Below are 20,796 nucleotides of genomic sequence, written 5' to 3' on the forward strand. Positions count from 1 at the left end.
TAAATTTTATTTTGACAGCACTTAAGGCAAAGACAGTATAATATGGTTCTTCCATAAACGGCAGTCGTAGAGTATTTCAAACAACTTGGGGATTCCAGAAAGCTGAGGTTGTGGCAGCTCGGTGATTTATGGCGCCGCGAGTAATGGATGGGTACTGGATCCACGCAATTATCTCGTTCCCATTGGCCTCGTGCATAATCGGATTTATGCTCCCACGATTCGGGGAGGGTTCTGCAGCTAGATGATCAGGAGGAGAATAGAACTAGCTTGCAGGTCGTAACTTCAATTCTCAATTTCTTGCCAAATCAGATGTTTAGGAGAGTTTCTCAGAACTAAACACCTCTCACAAAAATCGTATGATTGCAAACCAATCACATCAAGAAGTTGGCCTCTTTATTTCAATTTCTGGATTGATTGACATGATACCCAACACGCTGTCTCCAATTCTTGTCTACTTCTTAAAAGTTCTTCCACTTTTTAATAGTTTGGGAAGCACATTTCCTAACTTCCGCATTCATTCCGGACCGCGGGTTGTAGGAGAGGCAGGCAGAGGAGAGCTTCGGAAGTTGGGCTTCGTGGCCAAACTACCAGGCGTCGAGGAGCCTCAGCCGTGTGCCCTTGGGCAGGCTGCTCATCCTCTCTCAGCCTCTGCCTCTTCATCTGCAGCACGGGGATTAATAATAACATGACCTCTTCGGGGAGCGAAATATGAGAATATTCCATGTGACATGCTTAACAGTGGTTCCTGGCAAATGGTAAGTGTTCCAGTGATTGTTACCAAGAAACGTTTATTAAGTCCTTACTTGGGAAATCGTATTCATCCAACATCAGATCCTAGAAAGTATGTAAAAGAGGCACAAAATATTGTCTCTGCCTTCACGGAGTTTACAGCGATACTGCGTTACTTATCTGCCTCGTGCTTTCAGAAAAGTCATCTCACTTGAACTTCACTTGCAATCCTTGAAGACATTTCAGACTTTAATGTCACCTTTCCGTAAAAACACTGGAGCGTGGGAAGGATGAGGGAGCTTGCCGACAGATAAGGAGCGACAGAGGCAAGACTGGCACGCTGGAGTTCGGCCTTCTAGTGCCATTTTCAATACACCCCAGTATCTCTGCTGAGTAGCTCTTGAGACTCAAACCCATAGAAAACAAAGAAGACAATATGACGGTGTGTAACAATGTACTAAATTGTCAGACTCAAGCACTTAGTGCAGTTAGAGTTAAGAAAAGAGAGTAATTAATGTGATCTGGAGAAGCTGAGAAAAGTAAAATAAAATGAAGATTTTCACTAAAGGTTAAAAATAACGTACCCACCTACTGACCATTTTTTTCTCCGCGTGTTAGTAGATGTTGGTTTCCCCTCTATATTAAATTTAATAAATGCTACTTTGCTTAGTTTTGCTAAACTCTATAAATTATTCGTACATTTGTTTTGTTGAAACTGCATTGTGCTCTTATACCATAAAGACGTTTGAAATATGAACGAAATAGCATATGTGAGGTGTTTTATGATCCTTGGAAGAAAGGCACCATATAAATGCAACCTCTCAACTGCACAGCTATGAACACAATTACATTGTCTCTCTCTAATGGAATTCTGTCCTCCCCAACTGCACGGAAAATAAAGTGGGGAACAGAGATTTTCCTGAGGTTCAACAACCTCTAGGCTGCGGTTAATTTTTGGCTCGAGACCACAAAAACACACTCCGAATATTCATCATACCCAAAGGTTAAGTAGGGTGCATGTGATGTAATTGATTCATTGGCCTTTGGTCACTGAGGTCATTGTACAGGACTGTATGCATGCAAACTTGTCTTCTCGGCTGTACTAGTTCTTAAAGAAACTTGAGAAGCAAGATAGACTTTGGAAAGCCAGCGATACATACATCCTCCTGTCGTTTGTTTCAAGTTCCTACATGGGATTATCTTGGAGAAACTCACCTTTGTGATAGTCTTTGTTGAAACAAAAGGGTAAAACAGATTTGCACCAACAGATGTGCACCCTGCGTATAATAGACTATCTACCAAACTTTTCTCAATCCTCAATGTTGGACCTCCTCTCCTAGTCCGGGGAATATGGTGTTTTTCTGGATGCTCTGCTTTTGGAAGAGGCATCAACTTGGAATCTAACAGGCCTAGACTCTGTTGTTACTGGATCCTTTGTAACATCATTTTTCCAGCCCTGTCAAAAAACTGCTTTCTAGAGGGACCAATAAAACTTGCCTAGTAGCTTTGTCTGGACTTTGAAACACATACTGCAAATGGTTCCAAAGGCTCACATATTCCGTGGGTCCTGGTGGGATGGTGTCACTTTGTAAACTCTCAGAGTTTCACGGAAGAGTATCCTTAGGGATTCATCTTTAATGCACGCACACTCTTTTTTTTTTTTTCTTGCCACTTTCCCTCCGCCATGTCTGCGTTATGCAGAGATTTATGGCTCCGTTGATATAGCACTTGGTCGTACCAACCAGCACAGCTTGGCAATTGACTTCGCTTGGAACATCACACACTCCGCCTTGCTTTATTTAAATTTGAAACATCTGAAATATCTATTTTAAAATACTGTGTGTGTGTGTGTGTGTGTGTGTGTGTGTGTTGTTTGCAGCTGACTCCAGCTGGCACGGATATCACATGAGCCATTGTCTTGGAGCGTCTACCTAGAAACTGATATGTCAAAGTGCGTTACCAGATATAGTTGGCATGAGACTAGGTAATGATGATAGGTCTCAGCAGTTTTAGTGGGCTCTACAGAAAGCCCAAACAAGTAAGATCTTTCACAGTGCCACAGGTTTGTCCTTTTCCCTGTGGGCAATTGGATCTGCTTCTGGTTCTCGTGTTTATAGCGCTGTTATAGTTCAACCCAGGATTCTCTGAGTTGAGTCACACATACGCTCGTACAGACACCCACACGTGCCACGTATGCGTGCACAGGTACGCAGACATTTTATGAGAAATGTGTCCCCCCATCCTTCAGTGTAAAATTATTTTAAAATTCAAGAACTTTGCGAAAGCAGTTTTTCATCTTTGCTGTCTTCTCAATTGTTTGAATACCTGCCAGATCTGATCATTTTCTTTAAAACTTACTTAACAGAAAACAAGCATCCGTACAATGTTGAAATAACCCTGACATCCGCAAAACTCGACAGCAATGTTATTTAGGACATCAAGAACATTACACATTTGACTATAGAAATCTGTAGCTGTGGAATTATATAAACTCTAGTTAATCCATTGTTAAATTAGTAGATTACAAACATGGACTAAACATATTATTATTAGATTTCTCCATTGGTCAAGTATTTGAAAAAGGAATTTGTAAGTTAAAATCAGGAAGAGATATTTGAAACAATCTAGGGCAATACCCTTTTTGACAAGGGTCAAATGGAAACCCACTTGGCAAAGTTACATTCTTAAGATTACATGGCTGGAAAAAAAAAAAATCACATGACTTTTTAGGGACAGAGTGAAACCCCACATTGTCTGACTTCTAATCGACTGGAGCCCCACCCCCAACCATTATGTAAAGCCTTAATGATAAAATTCTATGAAAAAACTTTTTAGAATATTGAATTGTGGAAAATGTGAGAAGGGGTATAAAACTATTGAATAAATCTGGTCTGGGGCTGTGACTAGAGATAAGCTTTGGTATTAAAAAAATGGGCTCTCTCCGGTCAAGAAGTTAACTATCTCGTATTATTCGGTGACCACCTAACCACAGCGGCCGGCAAAGCTAGCGTCCCTTTAGCCTTGGGAAGAGCTGGGACTCAATCTAAAACTGAAGTCCTCAGGAAAGAAAATCACAAGGATCCTTCTAACCAAGGAGCTTTATCCCCAAACTAACAGATCTGTAGTAAAGGAAAAAGTTTACTGATGCTACCAAAGGAGGTGTGATCACTATCCCTAAAAAAAACCTTGATAGAAATAATCAAAGGAATAAGATGAAGGAGCCCAGCAAGGGTCTGCAAAACATGTCTGAAGAGCCAAAGAGGAGAAGACGTCCTTGTAAATAACTCCCTCGTTGGCTACATAAAAAATTGTGCACGCTAGGATGTCCCCACTTTTGCCTAAACCCACTGTCATACACATACTTTCCTTTAACCAATTTATGGCAAACAGCTTGCTTATGAAATCTGATTTTCCAAAATCTCTTCTTCCACCTACCTACCGAATCAGTGTATGTCCTTTACTGGGGTCCCTTGAGTTCATAAAATCTTCCAGTTTATCCTCGAGACACTTTATTTTGAATGTGCTGACTTCCCAGTAAGTTAATCACATCATTAACTCCGTGCCATTTTAATTGGAATTGCAGAGGAATGGAAGTGTAATAAGAAGGAAGCTGGCAAACGAAAGTCCTATCGATGGCTGGGGAATGGCTGTAGTGGGATTACACACTGGCCTGCCCCCGTTTGTCCTTCCTCTTGCTTCAACATATTGCTATCAAAGTCCTTTCTTGAAAGTAATTTACAAGTCTGAAAGCCGTCTAAAACGAGGGGAAATCTGGAAAAAGACTCAAGGTTGTGGAAGGAAGAGCACCTGTGTTAGCGCCAGAGGCACATTGGAAACAGATGCCAGGGAAGAGAATGTGTTCGGTGGCGACGAAGAAGCCATTGTTCTTACCTTGGGTTAGCCTCCTTTTCTGGTATCTTTTGTTTTTTTAACCAATAAAATTGGTTATTAGGTCTTTCCTCCATCCTGGCTTCTTCCTGTTATGAGTTGAGCAGTCTGAATTCTTCTTGCCAACTTTCAGATGATGGGGAGTTGGAAGTGGTGGCCATGACATGACTCACAGTGACACATAGATTACTCATAGGTTTCCACTCCAGGCGGACAGAATCACCTATTAACAAGGAGTTCTTTAGGGCTGTTCAACAACAGGGGACATGATTCAGTGGACTAAGATTATTCCGCATGGAGTTTTGAGTGTTTTGCCCAAAACTTTTTTTTTTTAACTTCATGTGACCTTAGTGCATCAGCTTTCTTACTAGTTAAAACAGTCACACATCCTTGGAGAGGAAATCACCGTATAATTAAGGTTTAGGTGTGGTTGGCAGGGAGTCATGTCGCTGTATGGTAGAGAATAAAGTAGCCAGGCTTTGGCCCAAGCTCCTCTGCCAGTGAAAAGGAACAGAAAACACAGTGACTAGAAATGACTAACTAGAAGAAAATACAACCCAAAGCTAAACATATTTTTTGGCACATAGACATGACCGTACCAGGGCATGTCCAAAATGGTCAATAATTCCATACGGGTCATCATTATCAAAGCCAAGCATTTACTGGGGGCTGCCAAGATGTAGGGGGCTCCATTCTATAGGCTTGGCTCACCCGCCTTCCAGGCTTGCCTTCTAATTTGGGGAGCTAATTACTGATGCAAAGTCTCGCACGGAGAAAGTTCGTGCAAGACCTGGATAACACACGCTCTTGGAATTTACGTGTCTTATAAAGAGTGAAGTAAACCTTCATCTCAGGAAAATTTGTGTGCCGAGACTTCACTGAGACTCATCCCCGAAGGGGCTGTCAGGTTTGGTGGCTGAATGTGAACCGATCAGGCTGTGCCAAATAGGCATTTTCACCAAGCGCGGTTAACATATTCATTCAGTCGTCCCAAGAAAAGTGCCTAAAATGTACCAGACACTAACGCCAGTTGCCGGGACGCTACAGGTAACGAGTCAGAAATCGTTCCTCGCGGAGCTTGTATTCGAGTGAGGCAGTCAGCAGCAGTAATTACAGATGGTCAGAAGGGTTGTCGTAAAGCAGATGGTTCAGATGCCGGACAGAGAATAATGATAGGAAGGCTGCTTCTGGTTGGTGATCAGAGAAGGTCCTTGTGAATTGCTGACAGGTAAACTGAGGCTTGGAGAAGGACAAGGAGCCATCGATGTAGCCAGTGGATACAGGTAAGCTTGTGGAGTTGGGCAGAATCAAGGTGAAAGAAGAATGTAAACGAAAGACGAGGAAAATGTCACCACTGTCTGCAGCACAAGTAGAGTAGGGTGATGGAGTGACATGTCACAATGTGGCTGAGAGAGGGATGCTGGACTTTCATAGGACAGAGAAAACCTCTACAGACTGTCTTTGGACCTACCACTCACGCTGCTGTCTCTGCCCTCCTCCCTTGCCTATCATCGGCTCTGCTGGCTGCCACCCCTCCTGGAATATCTCTTGGTTACTGTCACTTTACTTTTCAAGTACTTGTGACTTCTTTCCCCAAACCAGGGATGAAGTTCTTGAAAGGGTTTGTCGACATTTCTCAGAGCACCTATTTGCCTGGCACTTAGCACATGCTCGGTAAATATTTGTTCAAATGAATGAACTGGGTGCTAGTGAAAACCTGTGAAGGTCAAGATTGAGTGTGACCATTGTTAGTGATGTCACTTTTGGGATTAGCCTAAGGTGGTTGATATAGACAGTGTTCTCAGCAAGGCCACGGTTAGCTAAGCCGTGGTTAGGACGTCAAGGCTGGTAGAAGAAAGAAGAGAAATAACAGTTATTCTCATTTCTGTTTGGCAAATTTAAAGATTAGAATAGCTGTCTCTTTAGGAACCTCTCAGATTTCCTCTTTCTCTAGACTGTGCTTAAAGGTGACCGGATTTTATTTATTTATTTATTTATTTATTTATTAGAGAGACAGAGTGTGCAAGTGGGACAGGTGTGGAGGGAGAAGGAGAGAGAGAATCTTAAGCAGGCTCTATGCCCAGCACAGAGCCTGACGTGGAGCTCAACTCGGGGCTCAATTCCACGACCCTGGGATCATGACCTGAGGCGAAATCAAGAGTCAGATGGTTAACTGACTGAAGGAGTCAGACCGTTAACTGAGCCACCAGGCACTTTCTGACCCTCTGCTTTTTAAAATTTCTTTTAAAATAGTCACATTGAGGGGCGCCTGGGTGGCTCAGTCGGTTGAGCGTCCGACTTCGGCTCAGGTCATGATCTTGCAGTTCGTGAGTTCGAGCCCCGCGTCGGGCTCTGGGCTGATGGCTCGGAGCCTGGAGCCTGCTTCCGATTCTGTGTCTCCCTCTCTCTCTCTGCCCCTCCCCCATTCATGCTCTGTCTCTCTGTGTCTCAAAAATAAATAAACATTAAAAAAAAATTAAAAAAAAAAATAGTCACATTGATTCCAGCTTGGAGACTGACCTCTGCAGTATGCTCTGGGTATAGAGGAACAGGTCAATCACCTGGGCTTTCTCCAGGCACGGGTAATTACAGTATAGTCTTCTTCCAATATAACACCTAGCCAAGGATGTTCCAGAACAGAGACAAAACGAAACAAGGCAAAACAAAAATATGACAACAATAACAACAAAGGACAAGATTCAGACATTGCCTTAAATAAGCAATTATTCGTACTTTTCTATTGGGCAAGATATGGAAAATATAAAACAATTGTAGAAACCCGCAACGTTGGAATTGAAAGAGATCTTAGTCACCTACTCCAACCTGTAACTTTGCCCGTAAGTCCGCCGAGGCTTTACATCACGGATTTGGCCAGGAATGCTGCTGGGGTAGAATGTGAGCCTCCTGATTGCCACTCCAAAGCCCTTTCCACAATTGCTCCATAGTAGCATTTAAAACAAAATAGAAGGGGCACCTGGGTGGCTCAGTTGGTTGGGCATCCGACTCTTTGATTTTGGCTCTGGTCATGACCTCACGGTTCATGAGTTCGAGCCCCAGGATGGGCTCTGTGCTGAGCACTGAGCGTGGAGCTTGCTTACGACTCTCTCTCTCTCTCTCTCTCTCTCTCTCTCTCCCTCTGCCCCTCCCTGGCTCAGGCGTGCACTCTCACTCTCTCTCTCTCTGTCTCTCTCTCTCTCAAAATAAATAAACATTTGAAAAAAAAAAGAATTCTCATCTTTAAAAAATAAAAAAAAAATAGAAGGAAATGTACATGCCTAATCATTACAGTTTTAAAAACATGTATTGTTTATATCTCAACACAACCCATTTGACAGATGAGAAATTTGAAATGCAGCAATGTTACGGTGTGGCATATTCCTCCAAAAAACATTCAGCTTTATATCACTGTGTGGTTTTTCTTATTCTTGAAGGACAATTTTTGATTTCCTTTCATTTAAACATTATTTAAAAATACCAAGCCTCTTATGTTGACCATTTTAGTATGTTTCGGTCTTCATCTTAGTCTGATGTCGAAGACTGGGGCAACACCTGAGACGGGCTTTTATTTTCTCTCCGGCCTCCCTCTTCTACTCTATGTGGTGTTGTTACAGAATTACCTTGGCCCCGTCTTTTATTGCCATGAAACGTGAATTCTCTGTTCCCCGTGGCTTTCTCTCTTGTGGGCTTGCTGTCCTACAGTTAAAACTTGAGGTGAAAAAAAGAGAGAGAGAGAGAGAGAGAGAAAAAACCCTTGAGATGACAAAGTTAAGGAAGTACAAGTCGCACCCCTACTCTCAAGTATTTAAATGCCTCATAATTGCCTCATAATTGTCTTTTTCTCCAACTAAAAGAGTTGTTCCATGGCTACTGTCCTTCCAGGAGTTGAGCTTCCTCATTAATGGGGTACATCTCCTTCATTCCTTCTGCTTTTAGTTGTGCTTTTTTAAAGCTGTTTTTTTAAACCAGCTTTTTCTTTAGAACCATTAAAATTTATTGCCAAAAAAAAATGAATCATCAAAAAAAAAAAAAACCAACACACGGTGGTTACCTCCCATGAAGACACCAATTTCTACTGCTCATGTCAAGATTGATGTTGTGTCATTTACAAGATGACAACAGTCTCACTACAAAGGAAAAAATGGCACCAGAAGAAGGCAGGAGCCTATGGCTCATCTAGAGCTGTGTTTGTAATCCTGCTCGAAACATCAGCACTTCCAAGGGGACCACACACCTGGAATACTGCAAGTTTAGAAAGCTTTTAAAATCTCAGTCAGAGCTCGCTCTTTTCCCAGAACTTTGCCTTTCTTGGTTTTCTTTTCATCCCTTTGGCATTTACCAAAGTGCTCAGACATTTAGAAAAAAAAAAAAAAAAAGTCACTGAATAAATATTGAGTAATATGACCCAAGTTTTGTGTTTTTAGACATGTGGCAACCAAATTAGTCAACCCAAGGCAAACAGGCTGGGAAATCATTGAATTTTCATAGCCTGGCTTTAGCCCTTGGCCTTCTTCCTTTTTCCTGTCTGTCTGTCTCTTTTTTAAAATTCATTTCTGGGATTACTTGTTCAAGGTACCGATGGCTTCCCTGTCTTTGAGTGGAGAGTCGGCCTGCTTTCTGAATGTTTCCTCAACATCTGAAGTGAAAAAGGAAAAATGTCTTGTTAGAAAGCCAGGATTGACTAACGACAGAACATGTCCCAAATGGGGCTTTTTGGACAAATGTCTGTGCATGACTTCTATGGTACAATTTTTGGTCAACCACCATGTCTCAGATCTTGATTTTTTAAGGCTTTTGCTCATTTTTCAAGCTCCCTAGGTCTCAGTCCTGCCCTCCTTCAAACGAACGAAGCCCTCTCACACATGTGAATGGTTTTCTCGCTTTCTCCACTGTTACGCTACGATAGAAAGCTTGCCGATTAAATACCAACAAACAGTGAACAGAAGGAAAAAAGAAACAACAGCAGGGGTTTTGAGCAGCCTGTCTCTGAGGGGTAACGAAGTAGCTATATAATCCACCACTTACCAAATGCCTACTATGTGCCAGACTATATGCCTACTGTGTGGTCATTACATTTTCAAATGACCCTGGGAGGTAGGTGGTCTTCCCTTTTATTGTTTTGGAAACTGAGGCTCAGAGAAGGGAGGGGTCTTACCCAAGGTCACACAGCCAGGAAGTAGCAGGGCCTGTGGGAGAGCACAGGTCATCTTGATTCCGAAGCCAGTTCAACTTCTGCTCCCCGTCACTGTGCCCACCTGCCAGTGGCAGTTTAGTTGGGTCTGATGGAAACATTCTTATTTTTCAGTGGTTTTTTTTTTTGACATCTAAAAATGAATTGAAAATAAGTATATACGTGATTCATCCACAGAGACATTGGGAGTAGGTTACATATCTGAAGCCAGAATTTTATTTTTCATCAAAGAGAAGGTAACTTGTGCAGCAGCTGAACTCCTGCAATAATAATTCCAGTATAGGATATTTTACACCTGATTACTAATTTGTATCTATTGAGCATTGATAAGAGCTTCATTTGAGTACAAACATAAACTTCGTACTCTGAGGTTACGGTCTAAATCGGACTCAGGAGTCGTTATGTAAGAGACGAATCACCAGGTTCTACTCCCGAAACCAAGATGACCCAGTATGTTAACGAACTCGAATTTGAACAAAAAAGAAATACGTGAATAAATAAAATAGACTCAGAGCCACGTGGAAAATGCCAGCAGGGGGAAATTATGCACCTCGTCCCAAAAGAAAGCTAGGGTTCCAGTATGGGACTGCACGAGGAGGCTGGCTTTATATCGGGTCTCATTGGGGTTCCGATCAGGAATCTTTTCAGAAAAATGTCTTAAGAGAGGTAAAGTAGATGAGATGATTGAGAATTATGTCCCTTGGAAAAAGGATTGTATTCTCCAAAGGACAGATGGCCCCAAAATTACATTTAACGTGTTTTCATGCTCGTTTCTAGGGTTTAGGACTGATACTTGACTGAAAAGAAAGAGTGGCACTTGCCAATTGACAGGAAAGAAAAAAACTCCACACATCAAGGACCGTCACGCGACGTTCAGGGTCTGGCAGCTGCAGCCTGAGGTGGAAATAGCTTGCACGTTGGACACTTGCGTTGGCAGAGACCCGGGCACTCTTGACAGTTGCTGGGGTTCAGGGATGGGAGATACCAGGGCTACTCTTGAGAAGGTGTAGATGTGCTGCTAACTTTGGCTTTGGTCGTTGTGACGCACTGAGCTCGGTCTACACTGCAACAGCCGTCCCCGTTAAGTGACCCATGTGCCACCTATCGGGGCGCGTATTAAAAGGATGCTGTCTCAATTGCAACTGCAGCTTAGTGTAACCAAAGAAACTCAAACGAATACCACGGCTGCGTCTTGCTGCTTTTCATAGGCCTTGCAATAAAAGCTAAACAGTTTTTAGTGGCTTTTGCAATTATACTTCCCTTCAATTCTCCAAAGGTTGCCGGGCCCGAACCACACAAATCCCATTAAAGTAAGTAGTTGTTGTGCAATGGAAGTTCCTTTGAAAACATTCTTCCAGGCCCATAAAATGATCAGCGGGCTGCTCTTTAGATCCGCTTGCCTGCCATGTTTTCAACCCAAAGGAAGAAGACACGCTTTGATGTGGTGGTTGGTTTCTGCTACTGAAGCTGGCGTTTTATCTTCTTGCATCAGATTTCTTTCCAAATTGATGTGACTCAGGCGTACGAAACACATTTTTCTTCGGATTTTATTCCTAAAATATGTTTTTGCTCTACCTTTAAATTACATTTGGCTGACCTATTTGGAATCTCCGAGGCATCTCCCACCAGATGCGGGGCAGAGAGAGGGCCGAGGTCTTTGGGAGTTAATGAAGCCTGCGTGGTGAGTGCGGCGCCCTAGTGAGTAGGGGTCACGGCGTGCCGCCTGGCCCTTCTGCTTGAGGATGGCCCTCCTCACGCCTCACGCTGTCTTCTCCACCCTCTCTCCAGGGAGGCTCCGGCAGCCATATGTGGAGTCCACTGTGAATTTCAGCCCAGAACCTAGGACGGAGCTGGTGTTCCCTTTAACTACTGGTTGAATGTACAAGGGACGTCCCACCTAGGACTTAGGGGCTCTCTTCTCTGGAGTGTTCTAACATCCTGATCCATTGCAAACACCTTTCGCACCTCTTTCTCGCCTGTGCTTCCGCTCGTGGAAACCATTCATTTATCTCGGAGCTGCTTTTCTAGTAAGGAATGAAAATGAAGGACTAACTCCTGCACTTACAAAGGAATCGGAACCACACAGATCTTTCCCAGGTCTAGATCTGATGACGACTGACCGATCTGAAAAAGAAACGGTAAACGTTTTCTTTCCTCCACCGGTAAGGTGATCCAGAAACAAAAGAGACTGTTAACCTAACCTAACCTAACCTAAATGGTTACTATTTGCTAGCCTAACTATTTGCTATGGGCTGTTAAAAAAAATAATTGGAATTCAGAAATCATTCAGCCGTTTAAAACCAGATGAATCACCAAAGCTCTGATTTTCTGAGACTGCTTCTATGCTACAATTACTACCCGACTCTTATGTTTTTATTGTCATGCCACTTATCAAGGGACCCTATACCTTTTCTACAGGAATATATGAGTGCCTCGAAGTGACAAAACATTTACACAGAAAGGATGAAACCATAATTTTTTTAAAAAATATTTGGTTAGGGGAGCCTGGATGGCTCAGTTGGTTGAGTGTCTGATTCTTGATTTTGCCTCAGCACATGATCCCAGGGTCGTGGGATTGAGCCCTGAGTTGGGCTCCCCCCCCGAGCATGGAGCCTGCTTAAGATTCTCTCTCTCTCTCTCTCTCTCTCTCTCTCTCTGCCCCTCTCCTCCCTCTAAAACAAAGTATTTGGTAGTATACTAAAATATATGTGGGGATTAAGAGAATGGAGAGATCAATATGGATAGAAGTTATCAGCAAAGTCTTAGAGGAGGTAACATTTGCGATGTGCCACAGGAAGCAGAGATGTTGAACTGTGTCCCAGAATGAAAGGAAGAGAAGGGCTAATATCGATGTGGAGAGAAGATGGAAGACGGGGTTTCCTACTGTGCAAAAATCCCCCTGCACATGTTTAATTGATGAAGCAGGGACTTATAGAAGCCATTGAAAAAGAAAATTCAAGAACATCTGGATCAAAGTAGCTATTCTAGATGAGACTGTTTACATTTTTAAATGTTCTGATAGGAATGACAACATGTGATACACATGCACCCCCTATCTTAGACCCTCTTTATGTAGCTCATATGGAAAAACCTGTGTTCCCCAGAAAATTTTCCCAGAATAGGGGTTTTTATTTATATCTCTGATGCTTCATACAACATGACTATTGTCATTTGTACTTGAGACTGGAGTGGAATTAGGAGTCCTGGCTTCTAGCTCTGGCTCAGTCACAGCTGGTAGTGTAATTTGGGGTAAGTCACTTCATCCTTCAAGCCTTCGTTTACCTCATCTATACAATGAGGGGGTTGAATTAGGCAATTTCTCTGGCTTCACTTGGTGCCAATGTTTTATGACTCGTGAGTCCAAGCTTTTTATTAGAAATTGTGGCAGTAACTGTATACTTGCAATTTACTAGTCATCCATAGCATACATAAAAATACAGAATCCTTCATAAAATCCATAAACACCTTGGAATAGAAATATTGATTTTGAGACGAATCCGTCCGTGTCCTCTGTGGTTATTCTGCAGCTTGGTGACTCCTACCCACTTCAGAATTTCAAAACAGGAAATGCTTCCCGAAGTCCAATCGGACATCAGTATCCTTGGGCAGCAAGGGTATCAAAATCCACTTTCGAAGCAACTGGTTTTACGAGAAAGATGATTTACCTGCAGTGATAAAAATACACCGCATTCTCTCCCCTCTGCTTAACCGGAGTCCGGAATCTGGTAAAAGAGCTTATCACAGGCCCTTCAGATGCCCCACATTTGTGAACCTCTGCAATGTTTACGTTTCCTCTCGTGCTGCCGGGGAGACCGTGTTGGGTCCTGTCTTCGGTGTTCTTGGAGGAAAACAGGGAGCGCGCAGCTTGTGGATAGTGAGCAAAGACAGACGAGCCAAGGACTGCCGCTCAAGCTGTCTCTGTTGCCCACTCAGTGTCTCTTTCCATTATCCTTGCACTTTGAAGGACGTTTGCCAGATCCGGAGTCCATGGACCCCTGTTATTTGTGTGTCTTTTCTCACCTTGCACGTGATCTGGACTGCTGTTTTCATTTGTTAAAAACAACAAGAACATTCACTGGGAAACTTTTGCTGGAATTGTTTCAGGCCATCATAGCTATTTATTCTGTGTCACAAACTATAATTCTCCACTTCCCTTACTCCCACGTCGGGGGAGCTGGTGGTTTATGGTGGACAGTCAGTGGAATTTGAGTGAACAGTGGACGATTTCAAAGAACTACCAAGAGATTATGTAGCAGGTTGTAGTACTAAGAACAAAACACAAAATACCCTTGTTCTTGATCAGAGTGTGGCAGCACAAAAAGAAAAGGCTTACAAAGCAGAAGAAAGGATTTAGAATTTGTGGTTATACCTGAGGAAGACTTCTTTGAGGGAAGAAATAGATCATGGGATCGGCTTAAGAAGGGATTTCCTTGATAGGAATAAGAATAATAGCCGAGGGTCTAATTGGTCTCAGTCCTGGGCAGGTATGGAAACTAAGGATTTTTTTCCCCCAGACTTTGGCTTCGTAGGAGCATGAAATCCAGATGGTGGCACTGTGAAAAAGGCCTAGACGACCCAGAGAGACCTGAAGTGCAAGACAGATCAAACTGTAGACAAAGAGATTTGGGAAAGAGAATGAGACCAACAGGAAAGCCTCCCAATATTTAATAGGAAGGAGAACACAGATGTGAGGCAGCCGCTGAGAGCGGTTTGACCCCAGGTGTGTGAATTCTAGTGTAGATGTAATTGCAAATGGATTTTGCTGGTAGCCGAACAGGATGCTGGGTGGAATGTTCCCGGCCTCGATAGATCCCAGAGATCACGATAATTAGATTGGCTTCATTCTCAGGATGCCACTGGTCTGACATTCTTATTGAAAATGTCACAGCAGCGTCTTCAAAGCAGGGCTCCTGGTTGGGGTACCACGAATGGAAGAAACCAGGGAGGCGGTCAACTGTGAATCACAACCCTGAAGCTGACAGAATGGGTGTCGGCACCTTCTTAGCTGGAAGAATGGGATTGGGATCATGTGGTTTCTTTCAACAGTAACAGTTTTCTAAAGACAAGAAAAGTTTCACATTTTCCTTGAAAACAAATGCAACAGGTACTTACGCTATCCGGGTGCTTTAAATATCCGGGGGAAATGCGCAGTCTCTACCCCAAGTATCTATTCTGGGAAGGCGGCACTCATGAAAACTCTGATCAAAACCACTTAGAGGCCTCAGTTGTCAGGCGCTCAGAGATCTGGGCCAGGAGCTCTTGGATTCAAGCTATGCTTTGAATGCACACCCAAATCTAGATAATGCTATAGCTCAGGTAGGCATCATTTTTCTTTGGGACATCATGATTCATGCTGGTCCCTTTCTTGAGTGGGTTGTATGTTTATGGTCAGAGAGGATCAGGATTTCCAACCTCACATGTTGGAAATAAAACTGGCCGAGAGCTAATAGTCCAGTCCCTCAGGCAGAGCGTGTGTCTTAGGCCTCAGCACCTCTGAGAACTACGTGACCTTTGCCGTGGTTTGGACCTCACCTGGATGGTGGTCATGGTAGCACAACGGGTGTTCCGCTTGGATTCACACATCCGTCATTCCTGCTTGGACTGTGTCAGGTGGCAGGATGAGAGCATGCTACCCTCTTGCTTCCAAGAGCATCCTGGGCGATCAGTTTGCCAAGGTGCCTTTGGGAGAACTCAGCGGAAAACAAGGCAGGGGGATCTTGACAGGTGAAGAATTGGGGTCCCGATTCTCCAAAGGTTCCTAAGATCTCAGGGCCCTAGAACTCCAGTTTGGGGTGAAACCGTTTCAGAGATCTTTCAGTACTCTTCCCCGTGCTTGCGTTCTCCTAGGGCACGTCCCAAGTCGATGCTGGCTTTGGTTGATGGTGTTGGAGCACCATCCTTGAACTAGGCTGAGGCCTCCCTAGCCAGCCTTAGCGAGAGCAGATGCAGTCAGAAATGACTTGAGGTTTCTGGGAGAATGCGTGGTAAAACAGGAATCATTCTAATCAGTTTGAACACATTTTTTCCCTCCGTAACTCTCCATTTGTGTTTGTGTGGGTATGTTGAGGAGAAGGAACCAGGGAATAGTTGGTTTCCTTGGTTGTGAAATTGTATGAATGAACATAATATACGGCAAATAAGGTCCAATGCAATCCACCCTTCTTCCCTCATCTCTAGAGAAGTCTAGGGATCATGGGTAGGAGTAAGATTTTCCTTTAGCCATCTTTGACGGAACAGGGTTCAAGGAACGTGCAAGAAATGTCTCCCTGTCGGTTCGGGTCTGGTCCCAGATTTAGAAGCAACAGCCAAACATCAGAACTCCCTGGGGGTCATCGGCTTGTGACCTCAAGAGCGCCGATGCCCGAATCTGCCCCCTGAAAGTGGCATTTGGTTCCAACACTTTGATAAGAATGTGAGCGAATGCGATGATCCCTTACCATAGATATTCAGCCAGAGTGTACCTGGGGACTCTGACATGACTTTAGCTCCTTAGCATCAATTTTTCTGCCCCAGATGACCAGCTGAACTCCGAGGAAAAGAAGAAGAGAAAGCAACGGAGGAACCGGACGACCTTCAACAGCAGCCAGCTGCAGGCTCTGGAGCGCGTCTTTGAGCGGACACACTACCCAGACGCCTTTGTGCGAGAGGACCTCGCCCGCCGGGTGAACCTCACCGAGGCCAGAGTGCAGGTAACCAAAGTACCACCTCAGGGGCACACCTCTGCAGACTGCTCGAAAACACGGGTCGTTGGTTTCAAACAGGGGCTGCTGCTGAGAAAGATGATAAAGGGGTAGGGGCGCCTGGGTGGCTCAGTCGGTTAAGGGTGGCTCAGTCGGTTAAGCGTCCGACTTCGGCTCAGGTCATGATCTCGCGGTCCATGGGTTCGAGCCCCGCGTCGGGCTCTGTGCTGACAGCTCAGAGACTGGAGCCTGTTTCGGATTCTGTGTCTCCCTCTCTCTCTGACCCTCCCCCGTTCATGCTCTGTCTCTCCCTGTCTTATAAATAAACATTAAAAAAATTAAAAAAAAAAAAGGGGGGGGCAGCACGAGGGAGAATCGGATCCGAGCTGCGTTTCTTTGGGCAGCTTAGTATTTTTAAAAATCAGATGTAAGCCCTTAGGTGGGCAGAATATGCCTCGCTACAGCTCTGACTTCTCACTCCTTGTTGCCCGCCCTTTCAGATTCATGGTATGAACGTTGTACCTCGGAGCATCTGACTCGGCCCTTCCCCCCCCCCACCCCCACCCCCACCCCCCAGCTTTCAATTTGAGCTCTAGGGTGGCCACGGAGATGAATCCTCCGTTCCCCACGTCAGTTTTCCTTCCCAGACTTTGGGAACATACAAACCTTCAAGAGACGTATTACAAATATACACGCTTATGGACCCTGGTGGCAGTAGAAATGAGCCCATCAGAGACCTTGCGTTTAGGAACTGTGTTAAGGGCACGTTCCGGTAGATGATTCTGTGCTTCTGTGAAGCAATGAAGAGCAAAGGCACGTAAGACCGTGTAGAGAGAGAACAGCAATTCTTTGTGACATTAATGCCATGACACATCAACTGCTATCCAGGCATCTAGAAATAACACAACCCGGGATTAGTACTAATGAAGGTAATAATGTAATAATTAACACTGCTTGAACCCTTATAGGCCGAGTAGTGTTCTAAGTCCTTTATATAAACTGTTTAATCGTCCTGCTAGTTCAATGAGGTGGATAGTATTCTTCACCTTGCAGACGTGGAAACTGAGACACAGAGAGGTTACAGTATTTTGCCGGGCCTCACGCAGCTAGGGCGTAGCTAAGCTCGGATTGGAGTGCAGATATGCAGAGTTCATGCTTTTAAGCATGGAGTCGACTTTGAATAAGTAAGAGTCTGCTGGCTAAGTGCTTTTCCAGGGGCCCTTTGCTACCTCTGCTGGAAGTAAAGATCTCATTGTCCTCTGCCTAGCCGGGGGGGTGAGCCGCCATCTTGGTAAGAGTGGAAGGGGACAAGGCCAATCTGTCTTGTCTTCTTGAGGAAGGTATTGTTTGTATATTTGTGTTCAGTTTGGGCTTGAGGGATTCCCTTCTGCAGATGACAGATCTCTCGACTGACAGGCGCTTGAGCTAGACCCTCAGGGCGTTGAGGCCGTGTCTGTGCCTTGACAGGAGGTGTACCGTGAGGGACACTGGTTGGGTTGACGGAGAGGGTCCTGGAGGTCCCTTCAGCCTGGCGAGAAACTTTGCAAGAGTTCTCCCCATAGGGACGCATCCGCCTCACCTAGAAGTGCTCCCCAGGAGAACAAAAAGAGGTCGGCCACCAAAGGGGAAGTGGCCCAGACCCCATGGCGCCACGTGGGTCAGGAGAAAGCGTGAGGCACTGGGCACTGCGTGGCAATCCCTCCCGGCTCAGGTGAGAGAGACCGGCAGGATGTGCAGGGACGGGACTCGGTTTTGCTGCCTGGATCCCACCATCCAAAGCGAAATCCTGAGGTCTGCCTTCCCACGTCCTCGTCCCCTGTGCAGCTAACCACAGCTCTCCAAACAGGCTCCGTATTTCCACTTTTCAATCCCTTCCTCTCCCTTCAAAACCCCCATAGCTTCTGTGCCCCAAGCTTGGCCTACAGCGGTGTAATGAGTCATTTTAGACCAATAACCGCCACCCCCCCCCACCGTACCTTGAAGTACCACTTTTGCCGTGGTGATCTGAATCGTAAATAAGGAAACCTGGATGGGGCAAAGCTGGAAAAAAATAATTTTTTTAATGTGAAAGAGCAGTTTGTGAGTTGGTCTTCCTCCCAGTCCAACAATGAACGAATGCTTTCTTATATGTTGAAACTATTTTCTCCTCCTCCTTTGCAACCCTACTATGTTCTCATGCCTCTCAGAGCTGTGGGCGTTTCATACACGAGCAGGACAGAATTCTCCCTGTGCAACTTTATTCCTCCTCCGTGAAGTCTTACCCTCCCCCAGCCTGAACCAGTCCCTCGTGACTCTGGCCTTCTTTTATGGCATTTATCACAACGTGACACGTATTATATTGACTTGTATGTGGGCCAGCTTCCCCAACTAGACTGCGAATCCTCTTGGATGGAGGTCCTAGCTTATCATTTTTGCAAAAGTCATTTTTCTTCCTCTTTCTTTTTCCTCTCCTTTCCCCACCCCCACCCCCGAACATTTATCAGGCACCTGTTATACTCTTGGAACTGTTTTTGGTTGCTGGGGATGAGTAAGACATTGGCCCTCTCCTTTAGGGTGTTGTAGACTCGAGGCAGAGAAGACAGATGTGCATACCACACTGTTATGATATAGTAAGATGAGTCCTACACTGAAGGAATGTACAAGAAATAGCGATAGACCAGAGGAAGGAATGAACAAACCTGCCCGGTGAAGAAGGGTGAAAATACACGTATGTTAGGCACCCGTTCTGTGCCAACTCTCAGAAGAGCCCTGTGAGTATTATTTCCTCCATTTGGGTAGGAAACAGAGGATCAGAGACATTAGAGAACTATTCAACGACAAATTTTTAAAGGAATAGGGCCAGTATTTTTATCCAACGCTGATAGACTTTAAAGTCACATTCTTTCCGCTACCCCACTTTACAAAGGAGGGGTGATGTATTAAATCTTGAAAAACCGGGGCACCTGGCTGGTTCAGTCAGTTGAGCACCCGACTTCGGCTCAGGTCATGATCTCACGGTTTGTAAGCCTGAGCCCCGCATCAAGCTCTCTGCTGTCAGCACAGAGCCCGCTTTGGATCCTCTGCTCCCCCGCCATCCCTCGCCTGCTCCCACTTTCTCTCTCTCTTAAAAATAAATAGACATTAAAAAAATTTTAATCTTGAAAAACAAGTCTTTTGATACCTGGACAAAGAGGGGGAGACCATCGCAGGCAGAGGGAGATTTGCTGTGAATACACAGAGGTGGCAAATAACTGAAGACGTCTGGTAGTCTTGAGTCCAGGATAGGAACTGGAAATGATGGAGGGCCAGTGTGTGAGGCCCAAGTGATGCACAATGTGGCCGGGTTGGTGGACCAAGAGCTAATTCCTGAACAGCCTTTGCTCTATGGTAAGAAGTTTTGATTTTATTCTGTGAGTAATGGAGAGCGAGTCAGTGGATGCTATGAAGCAGGGCGCTAACACGATTCCATCTGCATTTAAGATGAGAAATCTAATCGCCATGCAAAGGACACATGAGAAACGAAAGAGCCGGGCACGCGCGAAGCCAGAAAGAGATGTCCAGATTCTCCTTTACCGAGTTCCCCCCGGGCCCTTCCAGTGACACGACTCTGCGGGGCACCAGCCCCATGGTATTTTATAGGAATGTTGCTCCCAAAGGCTGTGCACCTGTCCCACTCCACACCAGAGAATTTCTTTCTCCCATACCTTGTCATGCATTTCTATAATTGTACCTAAAAGACTTGTTTGGCGGTTTTTGACATTTGCATGCCTGCCTTCTTTTAATAGACTATGAGCTGCTTATGAGCAGAGAGTAAATCTCATGTCTATTCCCGGCAATTAGCACAGATCCTGGAACACAGCAGGAACTCCATAAAGATTTCTTGAATGAGTAACCGAGTGAATAGAATTCCGTGGCGCTCTGGAGGAGTTGTATGATCATGAGTCAGATGTCCGTGAGCACAGACACGCAGCCACTTATTATGTGTGAAGTTCAACAGACGAATCTCATTGAACCTGTTTCCTCAGCTCTGAAGTAGAAAACAGTGCAACCTAAAGTATGGAATGGCCACGATAACTGGAAGTAATGTACACCATGTGCTCGCGTAATTCCGAGTCCTCGCGGCACTTGATCAATGCTGCTGTGTCATTGGGTGCAGCCCTTGGTGGCCGAGCTGCCCACACCCCTCAGACCCTGCCGGGAAACGTGCTCCAGTCCACTTCCAACCTTGGGTATCTGCATTTCTATTTTACGTGTTTCTTTCTAGAACGTCAGGAGACTGCCCTGCCTGTGTTCCGCATGCTAGAAGTGCTGGAACATTCATCACCCACGACC

At 44.8% G+C, this 20,796-nt stretch overlaps 1 protein-coding gene across 4 annotated transcripts in view; it reads left to right on the forward strand.

Moving 5' to 3' along the window:
* PRRX1 (paired related homeobox 1) overlaps positions 1-20,796 on the forward strand; it is a 78,981-nt gene that overhangs the window by 40,255 nt on the left and 17,930 nt on the right. For all 4 annotated transcript variants that reach the window (XM_007088716.3, XM_007088718.2, XM_007088715.3 and 1 more), the window contains exon 2: positions 16,319-16,494. In XM_007088716.3, coding sequence (XP_007088778.2) covers positions 16,319-16,494 — 176 coding nt within the window. The remainder of the gene's footprint in view (positions 1-16,318; positions 16,495-20,796) is intronic.

This window comes from Panthera tigris, chromosome F3 (assembly GCF_018350195.1).
Source record: "Panthera tigris isolate Pti1 chromosome F3, P.tigris_Pti1_mat1.1, whole genome shotgun sequence".
NCBI classification, from domain to species: Eukaryota; Metazoa; Chordata; class Mammalia; order Carnivora; family Felidae; genus Panthera; species Panthera tigris.